General features: G+C 61.4%; 3 protein-coding genes across 3 annotated transcripts; 2 read left to right on the forward strand and 1 right to left on the reverse strand.

The window, feature by feature from the left end:
• Positions 1-22: 22 nt before the first annotated feature.
• DNAAF19 (dynein axonemal assembly factor 19) lies at positions 23-5,439 on the forward strand. Its single transcript, XM_074849430.1, has 4 exons — positions 23-251; positions 363-512; positions 3,113-3,245; positions 4,789-5,439. The coding sequence occupies exons 2-4, from the start codon at positions 370-372 to the stop codon at positions 5,260-5,262; spliced, it is 750 nt and encodes a 249-aa protein (XP_074705531.1). The 5' UTR covers positions 23-251; positions 363-369; the 3' UTR covers positions 5,263-5,439.
• A 2,073-nt stretch (positions 5,440-7,512) lies between these two features.
• On the forward strand, positions 7,513-8,764 carry FAM187A (family with sequence similarity 187 member A). Its single transcript, XM_074849814.1, has one exon. The coding sequence runs from the start codon at positions 7,513-7,515 to the stop codon at positions 8,755-8,757; it is 1,245 nt and encodes a 414-aa protein (XP_074705915.1). The 3' UTR covers positions 8,758-8,764.
• Positions 8,765-10,086: 1,322 nt separating this feature from the next.
• GFAP (glial fibrillary acidic protein) lies at positions 10,087-19,294 on the reverse strand. The gene is made up of 15 exons (XM_074849662.1): positions 18,914-19,294; positions 18,065-18,578; positions 17,847-17,983; positions 17,774-17,805; positions 17,570-17,598; positions 17,412-17,428; positions 15,858-16,759; positions 15,143-15,203; positions 14,781-14,876; positions 14,544-14,705; positions 13,546-13,671; positions 13,113-13,333; positions 12,867-12,910; positions 12,085-12,170; positions 10,087-11,762 (listed from the first exon to the last, which is right to left on the reverse strand). Exons 1-15 carry the CDS (start codon positions 19,292-19,294, stop codon positions 11,721-11,723), a joined length of 2,850 nt encoding a protein of 949 aa, XP_074705763.1. The 3' UTR covers positions 10,087-11,720.
• Positions 19,295-20,324: the final 1,030 nt, after the last annotated feature.

Consider the following 20,324-nt stretch of genomic DNA (forward strand, 5'->3'; position numbering starts at 1 on the left):
ACCGGCGGGGTGTCGGGGCCCGGCGGGGCTGTCGCGATAGGACTGAGGTTCCCAGCTGCCATCCATGTGCGCGGCCTGGCAGGGCTGTCACAATAGTAGTGGAGTCCCCAGGGACTGGCAGGACTATCGCCATAAGAGTGGGGTTGTCACGACGGGGCCAGGCCTGGCAGGGCTGTTGTGACAGGAGTGGGGGCTCTGAGGCCACCCCCGGCAGGGCTGTCACGACAGGAGTGGGGTCCCCGCGCACCCAGGTGAGGCCCTGTCCCGCGCATCACCCCCCGTCCCCACAGGCCTCAGGTCCCTGCCAGGTCCCTGCCGGAGGGTCCCCAGAGCCACCTGCCCGCTCTCCTGGTTGGTGGCAGGGCCGGGATGGAGGCAGACGGAGCCCTCGACCACGCGGCGCTGGAGCGGGAGCTGCGGGCGGCAGTGGCGGCCGATGAGAGGCGGGAGAGGGAGAACGAGGCCAAGCTCCGGGCCGTGCGCCAGCGCGTCCCCTCCTACGAGGAGTTCAGGTCCGACGGGGGATGCCTGGGGCGGGGCGGGGGGATTCATGTGCTTCCCCACCCCAAAGGGCTTTGCCAACAGCGAAGCTTTGCTTGGTGCTGGGTGCTCCAGCCTCACGGGTGAGTTTTGGAGCTCTTTATTTTGGAGCTCCGGTTCTGGGACCCCAGTGGGTTTTGAGCTCTAGACTTTGCCCTGAGAGGGGATTGAGCTGATTATCTGTGCTTTCTGCTCCGGGTGACCATGAGCTTGGCTTGACAGGGCAGCAAACCCAGCTTTAGGATTCCCAAAAAGGCCACAGCCCTGGTGGGACAGAAACTCAGCCTTGTGTAGGATCTTCCCCCAAAAAATCATCAGGTTGATGAGTGTGGGGTGAGATCTCAGCTGTTCCTGCCCAGAACAGCCAGCGCCAGGGGAGGTCCTCACGGTGGCCAAGCTGTGGAGCAGCAGTGGGATGGCACGCTGTCCCTGTCCCAGCACGCTGTCGTCCTCTCCCCATTCCCAGGCACAACACCCACCCCCCAAGCCCCGCCGGCCTGCCCGGCCCTCCCTTTCCTCCCCGCACGCCCCGTGCCGTGGTGGTGGTGCAGAAGAGGGTGACGCCTGTCCCCGCGCACCCCGCCCAGCACGTTCATGCTCCCAAACCCATCACTGCTTTGTCCAAGGTGGTTTGGGAGCTGGTTTGAGGCCCAGGGGTGGCAGGGATGCTCCGCAGAAGCAGCGCAGGGCACTCCCAACACCCACCCAAGTCCTGGATCCACCTCTAGATCCGTCTGGGGAAGTCCCTGTCCCTCAACATCTACAGACAGATTTGTAGGTGGATCCAGGACTTTGACCACCCCTTGGGACTAGATCAAATTCCATCCACGGCTTCACCTCTGTCTGCACTCAGTCATATCGTCTGATCCCTGAAAGGCAGAAAAACACTTTAAAATGGTGTTTTCTCCCCCAACTTTCTTGCCAGTCCCTATAAAGGGATTTTTGAGTTATTTTAAGCTGTTTTATCAGTGTATTGCTAACAGTAGAAGTAATCTGAGGGAGGTAACGGAGCAGCTTCTCTCTGTGGGTGCAGTGTCTTCACTCGTGTAGCCCACACTAGCATAGGAGCAGAGAGGTGGACCCCTTCAGAGATCTCCTGCCCGTTACTGGGAGGACCAACTGCAGGGATTCATCCCATGGGATGAGAGGAACCACCTGAGCCACCGAGTCTGGGCTGCTGTAGTTAGTTGCAGATGTCAGTGTAATAAGATGCCCAATTCAAGTAAATCCACAAAACGTACCTGCCCAGCACGCTGCAAGCTACCAAACAGTCCCTGGATGCTGTAAGAATTTAGGGTCTTTCCTCTGGAAGTCCCAAAGCCACAGAAACTTCAGTGTACTGTAAGAAAAAGGCAGGAGGAACCAACATCCCGCCAGTTCCCGAGGCTCTGGCTCTAGAGGAACTGTTGGGTGGAAATGCCCAGCTCCTGGGAGACGAGCCAGTCCCCGTGCTGGGGAGGAACCACGGTGCTTGCAGCCTACGGGGAAATTCCTGCCCCGTTGGTCCTGACGACTGGATTAACACTGAGTGTGTGAGGAGGATGTGCCTGTCAAGTGCCCCCTGCTTGAAAAATCTTCTGTTTTCCTCTGACCCATCTCTGATGCTTCATGATCTCATTTGAATCCCCATCTTGTTTGATAGAGTCACAGAATCACAGACTGGTTTGGGTTGGAAGGGACCTTGAAAGATCATCCAGTTCCACCCCCCTGCCCTGGGCAGGGACACCTTCCACTAGCCCAGGTTGCCCAAAGCCCCGTCCAACCTGGCCTTGAACCCTTCCAGGGAGGGGGCAGCCACAGCTTCTCCGGGCAACCTGTGCCAGGGCCTCACCACCCTCACAGGGAAGAATTTCTTCCTTACGTCCAATCTACACCTGCCCTCTGTCAGTTAAAAGCTGTTGCCCCTTGTCCTGTCACTGCAGGCCCTGGTAAAAAGTCTTTCTCCGACTTTCCTATAAGCCTCTTTATATACATTGAAAGGCCTCAGTAAGGTCTCCCCGAGCCTTCTCCTCTCCAGGCTGAACACCCCCAGCTCTCAGCCTCTCCCCACAGCAGAGCTGTCCCAGCCCTCAGACCATTCCCGTGGCCTCCTCTGGCCCCGCTCCAACAGGTCCACGTCTGTCCTGTGCTGGGGACCCCAGAGCTGGACGCAGGGCTCCAGGGGGATCTCACAAGAGCGGAGCAGATGGGCAGCATCCCCTCCCCTGACCCTGGCCATGCTGCTCTGGATGCAGCCCAGGACATGGTTGTCTTTCTGGGCTGCAGGTGCACATTGCCAGGTCATGGTCAATTTTTCAGCCACCAGTACCCCCAAGTCCTTCTCTGCAGCGCTGCTCTCGATGCCTCCATCCCTGAGTCTGTACTGATATTGGGGATGGCCCCAGCCCAGGTGCAGGACCTTGCACTTGGCCTTGTTGAAGTTGATGAGGTTCACATAGGCCCACTCCTTCAGCCTGTCCAGGTCCCTCTGGATGATACATACTGCCTAAACTCAGAAATTGCCTCAGAGAAGAAGCTCAAAGCCTCACATTATTTGATGTTGCCAAGTATCCCATCCCCTTGTTGTCTGCAGGAACATCGTGCTGGCATCACACCTGAAGCCTCTAGAGAAAAAGGACAAGATGGGTGAGAGGAAGAACGTGCTGTGGAATCCCTGTGCAGTCCATGCCAAGGCCCCACAAGCCAGCGACGTGGAAATGCCCCAGGTGAGGGACACGCTTTCTGTGACTTTGTCCACATATAAAAATTACTCCAGAATAATTTGGGTATTATTTTAAAATGCGAGAGTTATTCATAAATATCTCTGCCTGTGAGCAAGCCCTCAAAGTCCCCAAGCACACGGGTGTTTAGATAACCACAGGGTTCACTCTTGGCCCCTACTTTGCATCTGACAAGGGCTTGCATCAGCTGCTCCAGGACGCGTCTCCTTCAGCCCTGTGGAATCTAAGACCAGTTGCACAGTGTCAGACCACTCCCAGTACCCCACCTCTGCTGGTGGCCAGTAACAGATTCTTGGGGAAGAGTGCCCTCCCTCGACTGCACCCTTCCAGCTGGCTGCAGTTTAGAGACAGAGAGCCCGGGCGGTGCATCTGGACCATCACATTTAATAGCCACAGACCACAGATCTTCTGTGAACGTGGCCAGTTCTCCCTCACCCCATGGTTTAACTCTGCATGATATGGGAAAGTGCTATTTTGTTTTAAACCTGCTGCCTGATGAGTTCACTGGATGCTCCTTAGTTCTTCAGCTGTGGGAAACTAAACATTTTCTACCAGGTCATTTGTGGTTTGAGTGACATTTGTCCTGCCCCTCCCCCCCCCGAGTCCTGGTCACTGGACATGGAACTGGGGATGTTTCCTGGGGATGTTTCTCCTGGATTTTTTTTGACACCGAATTTCATTGGTCTGTTTATTATGAGATCTTTCTGCAACACTTCCAGGCAGCTTTGTGTTTTCTTGGACTGAGCAATGATCTCCCCAGAGCATATTCTGTTCCTAATCCCGTTAGCGCTTGGGCTCTGATCTGCGGAGCTTCTCCATGTTGTGTTTAGACCCAGCCTGATGTTGCTGTGCCTTGTTCTCGCTATCTGTATAAAAGCCTGAACATTTTAATCCTCCTTCAAGTCTGTGCGTCGGTTAAGTCAGCGGTGATGAGTTCAGCAGTTCAATTACATCGAGTATAAAACAGGATTTCCTTTTATCTGGAGATGCCACACGGAGCTTTGTGCTCTCTGCCACAGATCCACGCGAATGCAGCCTGTTACGAGACGGTGTTAGGGCCATCTGCATATTGTCTGGGGTTTACATCTCCTGTCTTTTATCTCCTCACTCCTTTGATTTGCCTCACAGTGCCCAAGATGGAGCAGAGGTTTTCACTGAACTACCCCGATCTCCAGGAGATCCCTTCCCGAGCAGTGCTGGTGGGTCCAGACTGGGCAGCGTGTCTGGTTCTGGTCGGGGTTGGGGTTACACCACTACTGGTCTGTGTTCATCTGCACCAGCTTTCATGTCTCATCCATTCTTCCATTATTTTCCTCTGAAGTCCCTCTGGTTTCTGTGGGGCTTGAGGAACCTGGAATTTCTTATCTTTATGTTTTGCCACCTCACGAGCTTTCTGCAGCCCTTCGTGCTATCAGAGCCTGTATTAAAAACATCTCAGACATCCACAGGTTGTTCGGGGCTGGGGGGTGATAAAAATCTTCAAGTGGAAGCAAAACAAAAGGAACTGGATAACTGTTTTTTCCTTCAGGAACTGGACCAACTGCCCAGAACCTCTGCCGAATTTTACAGAGATTGGCGCAGATGCTTAAAAAGCGGAAGAGAAAAATACCAGTTTTTGCTTGAACTCGGAGGGAAGGCCTTGGGCAGAATTTTTCAGGCTGACTTGGGCTTTGGCCTCCTGGGTGAATTCCTTACGGTGCTGGCAGAGAACATCTGTCACGAAGACAGAGATGCCATCCTTCAGATCTTACAGAGCCTTTCGGGCACCAAGCGCTTCGGGTTAAACGTGGATCTTCTGAGCGAGGCAGAGAAGGAGAGCAGCAGGGATTTGTTTAGGAAGCTGCAGAACATGGGTGGGGATTACCGGACCGCTGGCCATCCCAGCCGCCCAGCTGGCTGTGGAGCAGAGAGGGAAGCCCCCCTCATGGACAGCAGCCTGCAAAGGGAAGCCGAGGAGGAAAGGAGAGTGATGGAGCTGAGGAAACGTTACCAGGTCAACTGAAGGAGCAGAAGCACCAGGGTCGTGTAGAGACAGAGTAGAAAAGAGTCTCAAAGCTTGACTTTGGCATCACTGTGTGAAACGGAGAAATGGGATGTTTCTGGAGCATTGCTGTACATTTCTCTGCACCTGGGAGCCACCCAGAGCAATAGTTCTGCACAAATAAAGGTTAGTTACCGAGAGGACTGTGTTGTGATCTCTGGGGCAGGGTGTCCTCACAGAACTCCTCTGAGAATCTCTTAGATGAGGAGAACAACCGAGGAAAGGAAAAAATTGGCTGGTATTTTGAAGGAGAAACCAGACCTCAAATTATCCCTTCCCTTTGTCATCTCTGTCCGTTGTCACTCAGGGGATTTAAGGAATGTAATCAATGACACTTCATGTTTATCCGTGCAGCCACTGGAGGTAGAATGGGCTGATGGAGGTGGAGGTGCTGTGCCAGGTGGTATATCTGGGACCGATCGAACCCGCTATTTTATTATTATTTTACCTCAAACAGCAGGGCACGGGGTAAACCTCAGAGATCCTGTCACCTCATGGTCCTGTGATCTCAAACACTACCTGGTTTGCCAAAATTCCACACAAATTGAAATGTAGAAAGAACTGACAGGCATCAGTCCAACAAAGAAACTCTCCAGAGCTGCTAATAGTGTGTCTAAATTGAGTTGCACTTCTGTTCTGGCTGCAGACCAGAGAGGCCCTCAGATGGCACAGCTCCGCACCTACCCACCGAGCTCTCTTGCAGTTCTGCTCTGGGAGGATCCTCAGGCTTCTCCCAAGGGTGCTGAGCAGCCCCGTGTGTGTTACATTGCTCACACTGCCTTGAAACCATCTCAGCAACAACTGTCAGGTCCATTTTGTTCCAAAACCCATCTAGTGGAGCAAAAGGGCACCCTCTCGCCGTGGCAGACTATTCCCATCCCTCTCCCACCTTCTCTGTAGAAACCACAGGGCACCTAATTGCAGGCTTCAGATTCATCTCTGGGCCTGGTACTTGAATGTTGGGCTTTGTGGCTTCTGTCTTGGGGACATCTGTGTCCCTGCAGTCTGTTGTGGGGGCCGCTCCTCTTGCCTTTGGGTAACACTTGCAAACCCGAGGACTTGCAGAAAGCCAAGAGTTGAAGTCTTAAACAAACCAAGAAGATGCTGGAGTTACGCGAGGTCAGGATGGAGGATGCTGATGCAGGAACAGCCCTGACACAACGGTTCCAGCTCTGGTAGGAACAAGCACGGCGCTTTCAGCAGTCCCGAGGCCCAGCGCTTGCACTCACGTCCTATGTCAAGGATGGGAGCAGCCAGCTGCATCCCCATCGCTTGGGGAAAGGCAAAATAACTGTGGTTTAGTGAGAAGACTCGGGAGAAATGCAGTACAGGAGAGGGTGTGTGAATGTTTATGGGGGGACGGGCTGTTAGACCAGCCGGGATGCGTTTCCCAACAGTCAGTTCATGGTCTGACCAAGAAGTGCCAGTAGCTGAGCTGACGGTCAGAATCAGTGGGGAGCAAACAGCTCCCTGTCACCATAGGAGAGATGCATTTAAGGCCTCTACGGCCAGTTCCAGCATCAGCCCAGGCAAGGCTGATGTGAGCAAAAAGACTCAGTCACTCAGAGAGGGAGAGTCTCAGACATTACCTGTGTGGAGGGGCTTCAGTCACAAACCCTTGGGAAGCCAACAGGGAGGACACAGAAGTCTAAATACCGTGTTTGAAGCCTCTTCTTCTGGGCCACGGAGGTCAGCTGCCACTGGGAGAGGGTCTTCTCTGGGTTCGTTGTGCTTAGAGGGGTCAGAGCAATAATTCACGTTTACTGCATGTGGGTCTTTCAGGAAGATGGTGGCAGTTCCCTTGTTCCCACCACGGTTCCCATCGCTGCCCCTTCCCTCCGAGGCTGCGCTGCACAAAGGACCTGCCCGCTCGTTGCCGGGGCGCCAATGACAACACTCCAGAGCAGCTGGGGGAGAGGAGAGGTTCTGGAGCCCATGTGGCAGGGGACAGCCAGCCAGGGGAGGGACAGAGTGCTTCCCGGCAGATATTCCTCTGGGATGGGGTATTCGAGCCGCTGCTCGACCCCTGCTGTCAGCCACATGCGGTGCAGGCGGGGGGTCATTTGCAAACCTCATTTTTGGTGAGCGAGCTGGTGTGTGCGTTGTCCCTGCCCGGCGCTGGCACTGCTGACCCCGTGCGCGGGCTCCTGCTGTCCCCACCGAGGACGCGGTGCCTGGTTAGTTCTGCTGCCTGCAGAGACCAGCGGTGCGATGGAGACGAGGCTGCTGGGAGCCGCCGCTCTCCTCTGCCTGGTAGATGTTCTCCAGGCTTTTGCGATCGAAGACAAAGGAGATGTGTTCAAGAGAATGGCTTGTCCCTCTTTCCTGATGTTCGACAACGCCGCTTACTTGGCTGACATGACCTTCGAGCTCCCTTGCAATTGCAAGCCTGAAGAGGTCTCCTCTGTCGTCTGGTACTTCCAGAAGGACCTGGGCAGCCACAAAACCACAGTCCTGACGGACTTTGCTGGCACCATGGTTGTTGACTCGGGCCATATTCACACGGGCAGCAGCGTGCTGAAGCGTTTCAGCATCCGAATGTTCAGTCTCATCGTCTTCCGAGCCCAGGTGACGGACTCAGGGCACTACCTGTGCGGCACTAAGCAAGGGGACTTCTTTTATGGCTACGACGTGGACGTGCAGCCCACCAAGGACATTGCGGTGGCTTTTGTGGACAGAGGCCAGCACGTCCAGGATGACTACACGAAGCAGCTCTTCAGCCTCTTCACCACCTTCTGGGACTGGACCAGATGTGACCGCTGCGGGGTGAGAGGTGAGCAGCGGCGCATCGGGCTCTGCTACGTGCAGAGCGCCCAGCTGCACCCCCGATACCGCACCGCTGTGCCCAACGTCACGTCCTGCGGCTCAAGGGCCGTCCCTGCCCGTTTCCAGCACCCTGCCCGCCTCCGGAGACCTGAGGTGGCCGTCCGAAGCTGCCTGAGCCCTTGCCTGAAGGAGAAGGTCCCCGAGGAAGGCGTGCAGGCCATCTCCAATGTCATTGCCAAGCTGGGCGAGAAGCCCTGGCTGCCCCGCGTCCCCACGCAGTTTCACAAGCAGCCCGTTGGGAGCGGCCTGATCATCGCGTGCCCAGGAGCCCGGCCTGAGCACGCCGTGGCCTGGGACAAAGGCTCCGTCCGGCTCTACCGCTCCCGCTACCTCGTCAGCGTCAACAAGAGCATGCGGGTCTTCATCGACCACGGAAACCACCTGCACATCCAGCGGCTCCGGGTCAGAGACGGAGGCACCTACTTCTGCTGGCGGGAGGGCGAGATGGTGGCCGGCTTCCGGCTCAGTGTGACCCGCCAGCCGCGGCGCCGACGGGCGCTCCAAGATCCCGAGACAATCTACGCCGTCAGGATCATCGGCATGAGCTACGCCATCATCAGCGTCATCTTCATCGTCATCCACGTGTGCCGCTGCTGCTGGCAGGCGTTCAGGGGCCCTGCCAGGACGTGACAGCCCCACCACGGCCCCCACCAGGCTCTCTCACGCCTCGGACCATCCTCCCATTAGACATTTCCAACGTTCCCACCGTTAGAAATCCCAGGGCGCTGCCAGCACCCTCCCACCCTCCCCTTTGGGTCGAGAGCGTGACAGCGAGGACCGACGTGGAAAAGTCCCCGCGCCGCAGGCTGGCGCGGCGCAGCCGGGGCGGGAGGGGGTTTCACACCGCCGCGACTCGGGCCTGGCTCTGCTGCTGACTTGCGGTGGGGTTTGGTTTTAAGCTCAATACAGTCCTTTTCACAAGAATACTTGGATTTGTTGCAAGATTTTCTGGCCAAGCTCTGCAGAGTTCTCGAACTGCATCAGTGATTTATTAGGGCTGTTTTTCTAAGATGCTGCTAAAAAGATCCACCAAACTATTTTAATCCAATTAATTCTTGCTTTTCTTAGCCTTTTTCTTTACTTTTTTCATTGCTGAGAACTTTGAGTGCCAGCGTTTCAAAACACTCAATGTTCCTTTGAGCTCCTTAGCTGGAGCAAACCCATTTTTTTTTTAATTTTGGTTTAAACATCTTTTCATTTTGGAAAGAAAAAAAATATTTTTCAAATTAATCTGGTGATTTTCTTCAGAAATTTCTCTGGGGTTTGATTCTTTTTTTAACTCACCCAACGCAGCACAGACTTGTGAGTCAATATTTATGCCTGACAAAATTATTATGCGTGTCGCCCAAAGAGGGTGGCATCCCTACAGGGTTTAGGTGGCCCCTTGCTTGCTCCTCAGCGTGGAGCAGGGCTTCCCCGCGGGGCTCCTCTCCACTCCTTTTTTCAAGGATTGAGGATTTCAGCTTTCCCAAGAGAACTCCTGCTGTGCAGGAGGGCAGCCCTGAGGGTCCCAGCCGTGCTCAGGCCCTGAACCACGTAGAGGATGTGCAGGATCTCCAATCCCCCATCAGTCCTGACAGCTGCAGCCGATCCCAGGAGCTTCCCGAGAGCCGCAGCCCGGGTTTGTGCAGGGAAGGAGCTGAGTGTGAGGTTGAAGGATCCCGAGCAGATCCCTGCTTCCCCTCCCTCCCTCCTGGGAAGGGGCTCTCTCCCACCCTGCTGCCTGGCTGCCGGCTCCGGGGGGGGTATTCCTGCACCCCCCCACTGTGTTGCAGTCCCTTAGGGGTGTCGACCCCTGAGGCATTGCCGTGCCTTGGGCTACAGCCCCGAGCTTGCACCCCGGCAACTCTGAGCCTGGTTTGGGCTCCTGAAGGGCCTCGCCCCTCGCCTAATGCCAAATAACCCCCGGCACTGCCTGTGGAGAGGCAGGTTGCAGGCACGACCGTGGAAGCACCACACTCATGTTTTAGCTTTATTTCTCATCTCAAGCTGCCGCAGGTGTTAGTGCATTAATTCAGTAGCAACGTGGGCTGCAAAGCACCAGCCCGAGGCTGCTCGAGGGGGACCGAGTACCCCGGGCCGCTGCCATCCCACCCTGGATGCCAAACCCCTGGGTTTCTGGAGTCAGGAGCTGCAAAGCACGGGGGGACAGAGGGGACAAGGGGGGTGGCATCCGAGTGGCATCCCCTGTGCTCGTCCCGAAGGGCTTGCAGGCTACAAGAAGTGCTGCTGGGCCGTTGCTCCTACGTTAGGTGGCATCAGGGCAGGTTCTGCTCGTGGTCAGTAGCTAAATCGAAGGTGGGAACGGGGGCTGCGGGTGGGCACTGGGCTGGGCGACAGCCCTGAGTGGGCCGGTGGCACGTGGTGGGCCAGGGGGAGCACGGGAGGACAGACGGGGGGCAGGGGGACAGGGCCACGTGGAGCCCAGGGACAAGGGATTTCTTCCAGCCCCATCTTGAATGCCCGTGCTGGGGGGGGCCTGGGCTCCTTGCGTGGCAGCGATTGTCACCAGGGCAGCCCCGGTCCCCCTGGCTCCTGGTGTGACCCCAGGCAGGACGGGCAGGACGGGGATGGCTCCGTCCGTCCTCCCCATCGCTCCTGGGTTGCGGGAGGCACCTCTTACTGTGAGAGCACCCGTGGGTGCCCCGACACCCTCCTCTGTCTCCTCTGCACTCCCCTCCTCTCCATTTTCACCTGCGTGGGACCCCCCCAGGCGAGGGCCCAGGCACACGGCCGTGGGTCACCCCTCGCCACGAGCCCCTCGGGACTGTTTGTCCCCACCATGGTGATGGGGACACCTTGATGGTGGACACTCAGTGGGGGCCAGGACAGGCCCATGGCTCTGTGCCAGGAGAAGTCCTCGAGGCCACCCAGCCTGCTGTGCCCACCACAAACCACCCCGGACACCCCAGCGTCCCCAGGAACCCCTTGTTATCCCCATCTCATCACCCTTTGACGCCGTCCCGACAGCACCTGCCTCTCCATCCTCCTTCCTCCTGCCCCTGCCTCTGGGCTAAGCCCACCCGATGCTTGGTGATGGGGAAATGTCCCTCACCAGCCAGTTCCTTGCACCCTGCAGCCCCCCCAGCCCAAGGGTGCTCAGGGCCTGGGTACACTGGGGAGATTTGGGGTGGCCTCCCAGACCAGGGAGAGGGCAGCAAGGTGGGGTGCAGGGAGAGGTGCTCTTGGCACCGTCGTCTTGTCCGGCTGGCGCACAGAGATGGAGCCAGGACGGCCTCTCTCCCTGGGCACTGGAGACCCAGGGTGAGCACAGGCACGGCCCCAAAACCGCCGGCTCCTCCGTGCCGTGGGGACGTGGCAGCATCCTGGCAGGGGAGCTCAGCTCTGCCCAGCACCGCTCGCGTGCCCCGGGTATTGCCCATCCCCTCGCCGCACTGTGTCCACTTCAACGGGTGCTCTGCTGGCAGCCAGCCCCGAACAGGGTGTCAGCGCGGTGGGTGGGAGGGAGGTGCCCCCGCGAAGCACCGCCGGCTCCTCCCGTGACCTGTGCCCGGCTACGGGCTCCCTTGTACCATCGGACAGGACCTGGGGAGCTACAGCTACAAGCGTGTGGCTGCTGCGGCTCCTCCGCCCTACGGCTCCTCCTTGTGCTCCTGCTTGGACTCCTTGATCACCTGGACGCAGAGGGAGAGGGACCATCACCCCGGGCTCGGGCTCTCCTCCCGGGCTGAGCCTGTCCGGGCTCTGAACGACCTCGGGGACAGGGACGGGGGATGGTTTTCTCTATGAGCTGCCAGGCTCAGCCCCACCAGGGCCCAGAGCCAGTTCGTGCCGTGCTCTCAGGGCACTGGGGTCACTGGTTCCCTGCCTGGGCTGGTCCTGGGGCTGAAGGTTGGTGGCCCCATGTCCATGATGAGTGACCCCCTTGGGGACATGCCGTGGGGAGGCGGGGGTGGAGGGGAGACAGCGTGGGTGACACGGATAAGGACTTCCCACCTCTCCGTCTCTGGTCTCCACAGTTTTGACCACGATGCTCCTCTTCACGTGGGCTTCAGACACGGATTTAGTGTCCAGGCTGGTCTCTAGGGGACACGGGCAGGACACGGGGGTGACCCAGTGCCCAGGGAATGGCTCCTCCAGCCCCACTCAAGTGAGGGGGCCCAAAGGGAACAGGTTGGGCTGGAGAACCCTGAACCAGGGGACACACTGGCCCCGGGGATGTGACCAGCCTCAGGGACACTGTGGGCCTCAGGGACATGACTGGCCTTGGGGGTGTGATTGGTGACATTCTTGGCCTTGGGATGTGGCTGGCACCGGGGATGTGGCTGGCTTTGGGAAGCGATTAGCCTTGGGGACATGGCACTGTGGACATGATTGGCCTTGGGAATGTGGTTGGCCATGGGGACATGGGTGGCTTTGGGATGTGATTGGGCTTGGGGACAGGGCTGTCCTTGGGGACACACAGTTGTCACTGGGGACACAATTAGCCTTGGGAATGTGGTTGGCACTGGGGACATGGTGATGTGGTCAGTCAGCCTTGGGGACATCACTGGCCTTGGGGACATGCTCGGCTTTGGGATGTGGCCATGGCACACTCCTCCCCCCATCCTGGGAGAACCCAGGAGTCCTGGCTCCTTGAGATTTGGAGGAAAAACTCTTGGTCCCTCCAGATGGGGCAGGGATGGTCAAGACAGCGTCTCCTCCCACTGAGCCCCTGGAAGCCACCCCTGCTTGTGCCACCATCCCAGCCCCCACCCCACGCGTGGCCACGGCCTCACCTCGGATCTGCAGGTTGGAGAAGCTCTGCACAGGGATGGTGATCCTGCAGGAGCGACACGGGGTGTTGGGAGGAGCATTGGGGTCCTGCTGCCCCCCTGCACACCGGCTCAGCCCTGCCCGGGGCTGGGGCAGGAGGGCTGGAGGATGGTCCGACACCCCCGAGGGGACCACAAGGATTTGGGGATGGTTTGGGACATGGCCGGGGAAGGGGAAGGGGCAGGATGAAGCCCCCGCTCTGCCATCACCTGCTCTCCTCGCCCTCCAGCAGTTTGCGGTACGTGGCGATCTCCATGTCCAGGGCCAGCTTGACGTTGAGCAGATCCTGGTAGTCCTGCAGGTGCCGGGCCATCTCCTCCTTGAGGCTGCAGGTGTCCTCCTCCAGCCGCACCACCGTGTCCTGGTAGCCGGCCGTCTCCAGGGCGTAGCGCTCCTCCAGCTCCCGCAGCTGCCTCTCCAGGGACTCGTTCTGGGGGACCCCGAGGGGACGTGACACCCTCCACCGCCACCTTCTCCCAGGAGCTCGTGGCTCTCCAGGGTGTCCACCCATCGCCCACCCTTGGGGACCAGCCATTCCCCCAGCAGTGGGTGGGGGTCCCCACCGCCGTGACAGGGAGCCCCATGGTGGTGGCAGCCCCCCGAGGCCCTGTCCCCCGCCTGCACCCCGCGGCCGTCACCTACCGAACCCCGCAGAGCCTCCAGGTCGCAGGTGAGGGCCTGGAGCTGGCGCCGGTACTCGTTGGCCTCCTGCTTGGCGGCGCGCAGGGCCTCTGCGTGCCGCGCGGCTGCGGCCGTCAGGTCTGCGAACTGGGGGGGGGACACGTGCCATGGGATGTGTCCTGGTGGCACACGGCGTGGGGACACAGCCCTGCTCTGCTCCACTGCAGGGACGTGGCCCCACCAGCACGTGGCACGGAGAAACGTCCCCGACCCAGCAGGGTGGTGGGACAGTGCTCATGGGACGTGTCCCCAGTGCTGTGTGTCACTGGGGACGTGTCCCTGCTGCTGGGGCAGGAGGGGACAGTGCACATGGGACACGCCCTTGGTGTGGCCCTGGGGACATGTCCCTGTTCCTGCAGCAGGCAGGGACAGGCGGGACATCCCCAACGGCGCGTGTCCTGGGGACATCCCAGCTCCCGTGGGGGGGCTGTGGCCCCAGCAGCACGTGTGGTGGGGACACATCCCTGCTGCCACGGGAGGAAGGGACAGCACACACGGGACGTGCCCCCAGCAGCACGTGGTGCTGGGTGGAAGGGACAGCGCACGTGGGGCACGTGGCCGGTGGCACGTGTCGTGGAGACGTGTCCCTGCTCCCTTGAGGTGACGGGACAGTGGACACGGGACACATCCCTGTCGGCAGGTGTTGCTGGGGACATGTCCCTGCTGTGCGGGTGGGAGGGACGGTGCCTTTGGAAGCCACCGGGAACGCGTCCCTGCTCCTGCGCATGTGACCTGTCACTGGGAACACACCTTAGGGACCCTGCCCACGTGACGCACCACGGGGGACACATCCCTGCTCCCCACGGGGACCAAGCCCGGACACGGGACCCAAGCGGGGACAGCGGGGATCCCAAACCCCACCCGCCACCACCAGGCAGAGCCGCCCAGCCCGGAGGAGGTGACATCCCGGAGGGGACAGCCAGGCCCCCCACCCGCTGGGTGACCGGCTCCCGCCGCACCTTGGACTTGTACCACTCCTCGGCCTCCTGGACGTTGCTGGCGGCCGCGGCCTCGTAGCGGCTGCGGATGTCGCGCAGGGCGGCCGCCAGGTCCGGCTTGCTCGCGTCCACCTCGACGTGCCCCCGCTGCCGGGCCAGCTGCTCCTGCAGCTCCCGCAGCTCCTGGGGGGACAGTGGGGCTCAGCCCGGCCCCGGCCAGCCCCGGGGCTCCCCCCCCAGCCCCCCGTACGGGGTTACCTCCTCGTGGGCCTTGCGGAGGAAGGCGACCTCGTCCTGCAGCGTCGCCACCCGCCGCTCCAGGTCCAGGCGAGCCAAGGCAGCGGCGTCCACGTCCTGCCGGGGGGGGGACAGGAGGGACCGTCCCCAGGGCCCGCTCCCTCCCGAGCTGTCTGGCCCTGCCCGTTCCTGCCCATCCCTGCCCCGTTCTGCCCATCCTAATGCACCCCAGTCCCTCACTGCCTGCTCCTGCCCATCCCTGCCCGCCCCTGCCCACTCCTGCCCGCTTCTGCCCATCCCTGCCCGTCCCTGCGGGAGGCTGAGCTGGGGGCTGAGCCCCCGGGGTGCAGGATGGGGGCGCAGGGTCCAGCCCCTGCCCTCACCTGCCTGTAGGCAGCCAGGTTGCTCTCGGCCTCCAGCCGCAGGGTCACCTCGTCCCGCAGCCTGCGCCGGAGCAGAGAGACACCATTACTCACTCAGCACCGTTACTCAGTACCGTTCCCGTTCAGCATCACTCCTCGTTAGGCACCGTTCCTCGTTAGGCACGGTACTCATTAGGCACTGTTACTCGTTACGCTGAGCCCCAGGGATGGACCCCCCGGGCCGACGCAGCCCCACGCCCAGCACCCACGCCCTGTGTCGGAGCGTGTGCCCATCCCACCGCCCCCGCCACCGTCCCGCACTGCTCCCACGGTCACCCTGGTCCCTGTTGCCACCCGTGGCCCCATCACCACCCTAGTGCCCACCACTGCCCGGTCCCCAGGGCTACCCTGGTCCTGATGGCCACCCTGGTCTCTGTCTCAGTGGCATCCTGGGGATACCTGGGGACACCCTGGTCCCCATCCTGGTCCTTGCCACAGCCCTGGTCCCCAGGACGACCCTGATCACCATCCTGGTGGCCATCTCGGTCCCTGCTACCACTCTGTCCCAGTGGCCACTCTGGTCCTGGCAGTCACCCCGACTCCCATCCCAGGGGCCACTCTCAGTCCTGTCCTGGTGGCCACCTTGCTCCCCATCCCCAGCCCGGTCCCCATCACCACCCTGGTCATGGTGGCCACCTTGGGCCCCAGGGCTACCCCAAGCGGGGCAGAACCTTACTTCTGCTGGAGGCTGCCCAGGTCCTCGGCGAGGTTCTCCTTCTCGATCTCCAGACGGGCCTTGGCGGTGGCCAACTGCTCCACGTGGCACCGCAGGTCACGCAGCTCCTCCTGGTAGACGTCGGCCAGACGCGAGGGCTCCTGCTCCCGCGCCTGGTTCAGCTCCACCACCAGCACCTTGTTCTGCTGCTCCAGCAGCCGGACCTTCTCGATGTAGCTGGCGAAGCGGTCGTTGAGCTCCATCATCTCCACCTTCTCGTTGGTGCGCGTCTCCCTGAACTCCGAGTTGAGCGCCGCGGCCAGCGAGAAGTCCATCTTGCCCAGCCCCAGGCGGGCACCCGCGCGGGGACCTGGCTGGGTGCTGCGGGGAGCCCGGAGCCGGGCGGGGGGGCTGGCGGGAAGCACCCGGTAGCCCGGGGTGGCGGGGCCGAAGCGGCGGCCGTAGGAGGACGGCCGCTGGCTCTCCATGCCGAAGGGGTGGGCGCGATGTGCCCGGCCCGGGGGTTTTATGCAGCCCGGGGGCCCTCGGCCCCGCCGGCCGCCCCGGCACTGGCCACCGGCCAGGGAGCCAGAGGCCCGGCACAACGGCGCGGGGGGACGTGCCCTGGCACCCGGCCTGGGCACCGCGGCACGGCCCCCTGCCCCCGCAGCGGGCACAGGGGGGGCCGGGGCACACGCCAGGCTGGGAGGCAGAGCCGTGGCCGTGGGCACCCGTGGGGCAGCCGGTGGGTGGGTGCTGGGTGCGAGGCTGGGTGCAACGCCATGGGGCACCAGGGGTGCTGGGGGCAACGCTGCAGGGCTCCGTGGGTGCGGGATACAGTCCCGTGGGGCAGCGTGGGTGCTGGGTGCAATGCCGTGGGGTCCCACGGGTGCTGGGTGCGGTGTCCCAGGGCGCTGTGGGTGCTGGGTGCGGCGTCCCAGGGTGCTGGGTGCAGTGTCCCTGGGTGCTGTGGGTGCTGGGTGCACACACACGTCCACACACCCATGTCCACACACACACACACACGTGTCCATCCTCCCATACCCATGTGCGCACACACACACACCCACCACGTGCAACACACACGCACACACCTACCCTGGCACATCCATGTGCACACACATGTAGTGTGCAGACACACACACGCTGCTTCCCCTGCACGCGCCTGCACACACCCATCGCCCCTTCCACGGGCACACACCGTGCACAGGCACGGCCACCCCGCTGCACACGTGTGCATGGCACATGGGAGCACACATGGGCACACACACATGCGCACACACACTCACACACACATGTTCAAACACACACTCACACTCTCACACACCCACATACACACACTCACACACTCACACACTCACACACGCTCACACACTCACTCACACATACTCACACACACACTCATACTCTCACACACTCACGCTCTCACACTCTCACACACACGCTCTCACACACTCACACATTCTCACACTCTCTCACACACACACGCTCTCACACACACACACTCTCACACACACACACTCTCTCACATTCTCACACACTCACACACTCATACTCACACACACACGCACTCACACTCGCACACACACGCACTCTCACACACCCACATACACACACTCACACTCTCACACATTCTCACACACTCACACACACACTCATACACTCACAGACACTCTCACACACACACACTTTCACATACTCACACTCTCACACACTCACACACACATTCTCACACTCACACACACACTCGCACACACTCACACTCGCACACACTCACACACACACATTCTCACACTCTCACACATTCTCACACACACACTCTCACACACACACACTCTCACATGCTCACACACACTCACACATTCTCACACACACACTCATGCTCTCACATGCTCACACACACTCACACACACACTCACACATTCTCACACTCTCACACATTCTCACACACCCACTCATACACGTGACACTCTCACACACACACACACTCACACACACTCTCACACTCACACTCTCACACACGCTCACACACTCACCCGCACTCACCCCCCCCGGGCCCAGCCCCGGCACAAGCGTCCCCTCCCCGCCGCCGCGGCCGGGGCTCCCCGCGGGGGGGGCACGGTGCGGGCAGCCTGGCAGCGCGCAGGCTGCTCATTAAGGCCGGCTGCTAATTAAGAGCCTGACGCCTCCCCAGCCCTTTCCGCCCCGCTGCTCTGGGAAAGCGCCGCCTGGTCGCTGCTGGAGCCCGGCCGGGGCGCGGGACGCCGGGTCCCCTCTTCCCAGCTCGGGGGGGGGCCTGATCCTGCCCAGCCGCTGCAGTGGGTGCGTGGCCGCGCCACCGGCACATGTGCGCTGAGTTTGGGGGGGCCTTTGCCGGTCGGCGGCGGCGGGGGGAGGAGGGAGCGCCGGGACCCCTCCCCGGGCGGGGCCGGGTGCCAGGGGCTTTCCCCGGGCGGCTGAAAGGGGCTTTGTGCGGGGCCGGAGCCGGCGGGCCCGGCCCCCCCGCGGGGTGTCCTTGTGCCGGGGCCCTGCCGGGAAAGGCGGGGGGACAGAGCCAGGGCACGGGGCCACCGCCAGCCCTGAGCCACAAAGCGGGACGTGGCCAGGCCTTGGGGACAGCCCAGACGGGGGCCAGGGGGGTTTTGGGGACCCAGGGCCGTGAGGGACTCGTGGGCGCATCAGGGTGGGGGCCCCAAGAGGCGGCTGGATGAAGCTGGGGGGGCAGGGGGGTCCCAGGTGGGGCTGCAGCGGGGACAGGGAGGGGGGACAGGTATGGGGGTCAGGGAGGGGGAGAGGGATGGGGACAGGGATGGGGGACAGGGAGGGAGAGAGGGATGGGGGACGGAGGGGGAACAGGGAGGGGGAACAGGGAGGGGGGACAGGGAGGGGGAGAGGGATGGGGACAGGGATGGGGGACAGGGAGGGAGAGAGGGATGGGGGACGGAGGGGGAACAGGGAGGGGGGACAGGTATGGGGGTCAGGGAGGGGGGACAGGTATGGGGGTCAGGGAGGGGGAACAGGGATGGGGACAGGGATGGGGAACAGGGAGGGGGGACAGGGAGGGGGACAGCTCCCGCCGGCTGGCAGCTAGATGGCAGCCGATGGCCGGGAAAGGCTCCCTGCCCGCTGGGGACAGGGACGCGCATCCAGGCCCCGCTGGACCACGGCCACCATCGCCGGTCCACCGACAGCGGCCAGTTGGAAAGTGTCGTGGCAACAGCCGTGGCCCCAGGGCTGTGATCTGTGGGCACCCAGAGCCAGCGCGGGGACATACTGGTGGGACTGGGGGCACTTGGGCAGCGCTCTGGGACAACCTCTTGCTGCCACATCCCCCTTGAATCCCGAGAAGCTCCTCGTCCCCAGCCAGCCCTGTGTCCCCCCCAGCTGTCCTGGGCCGGTGTCACCAGCGACGGGCAGGGGTTTTGCCCACAGAAACGCCTGGTTTGGGGCACCGACATACCCCAGAAGTGACACTTGGCCTCCCAGAAGAGCGGCAGCCCTGGGGACCTGTGCTGTGTGACAGCCCATGGTGACAGGGCACCTCCATCCCTCTGGACTGTGAAGTCCCCTGGGGTGCACAGCCCTGGCGGGGCAGGGGGGATGGGGCGGGGCTGGGGGGGCTGCGGGGTCCTGCGCCAGCCCCCGCGCCGCTCCCCAGAGATCGATTTTCTCCCAGCTCCTGCGCAGCCGGGATCAAAGCAGGGAAAGCTGTCACTGCCGGCGGCTGCGGGCAGGCAGAGCTGGGCTCTCCCCCCTCCTCCTGCCTGGCCCCCTCTTAATGAGACAAACGAACTGGGAGCGGGCTGCAAGTTTTAATTAGAAGCTTCCAGCCTCTGAGAAGACAAAGGCGAGATCAGCCGCTGCCAGGCAGGGAAGTAGGGCAGCAGGAGCCGGTGACCCCGGTCCCCGTGGGACAGCAGCACACCCGCAGCTGGGTCCCCCCTCCCCGTCCTGCTTGGTCACCTCTGGGGGTGGCTACGAGGAGCTGGGGCAGGCAAGCAGATGTGCCCGTGGCCAGATGTGCCCTGGCATGGCAGGAGAGGGCGTCGCAGGGGTGTCGGGGGACAGGTGTGGTCCCCAGGTAGGGATGCTGGGAGCTCTCTGCCCCAGGACCGGGGTTTTGCAGGCAGCCAGAGCCAGGAGCCCCCAGGGCCGCACGGAGAGAGGGGCAGCGGCGACGGGGTTTTAGCAGAAACACTTTTTTCCCCATCGCTCCGCAAAGCAGCAGCAGCCAGCACTTGCCTGCGCTCTGGGACACGGAGCGAGTGCCCCAGAGCCCCCCCAGCACAGCAAAGGGGGCAGAAGGCACCCACGGGGCCCCGGGGATGATGGGAGATGGGGGAAGCCACGACAGAGCCCACCCCCACGAGCAGGGGCCTTTTCCAGGCCCGCTCAGACGGGAGCTGCTACCCCATCCCAGCTCCCTGGGCGAGGGGGAGGCGAGAAGAAACAGCCGCACGTCTCCCCTCGCCCCTCTGGTTGGAAACG

This window comes from Strix aluco, chromosome 24 (genome assembly GCF_031877795.1).
Source record: "Strix aluco isolate bStrAlu1 chromosome 24, bStrAlu1.hap1, whole genome shotgun sequence".
Lineage (NCBI taxonomy): Eukaryota > Metazoa > Chordata > Aves > Strigiformes > Strigidae > Strix > Strix aluco.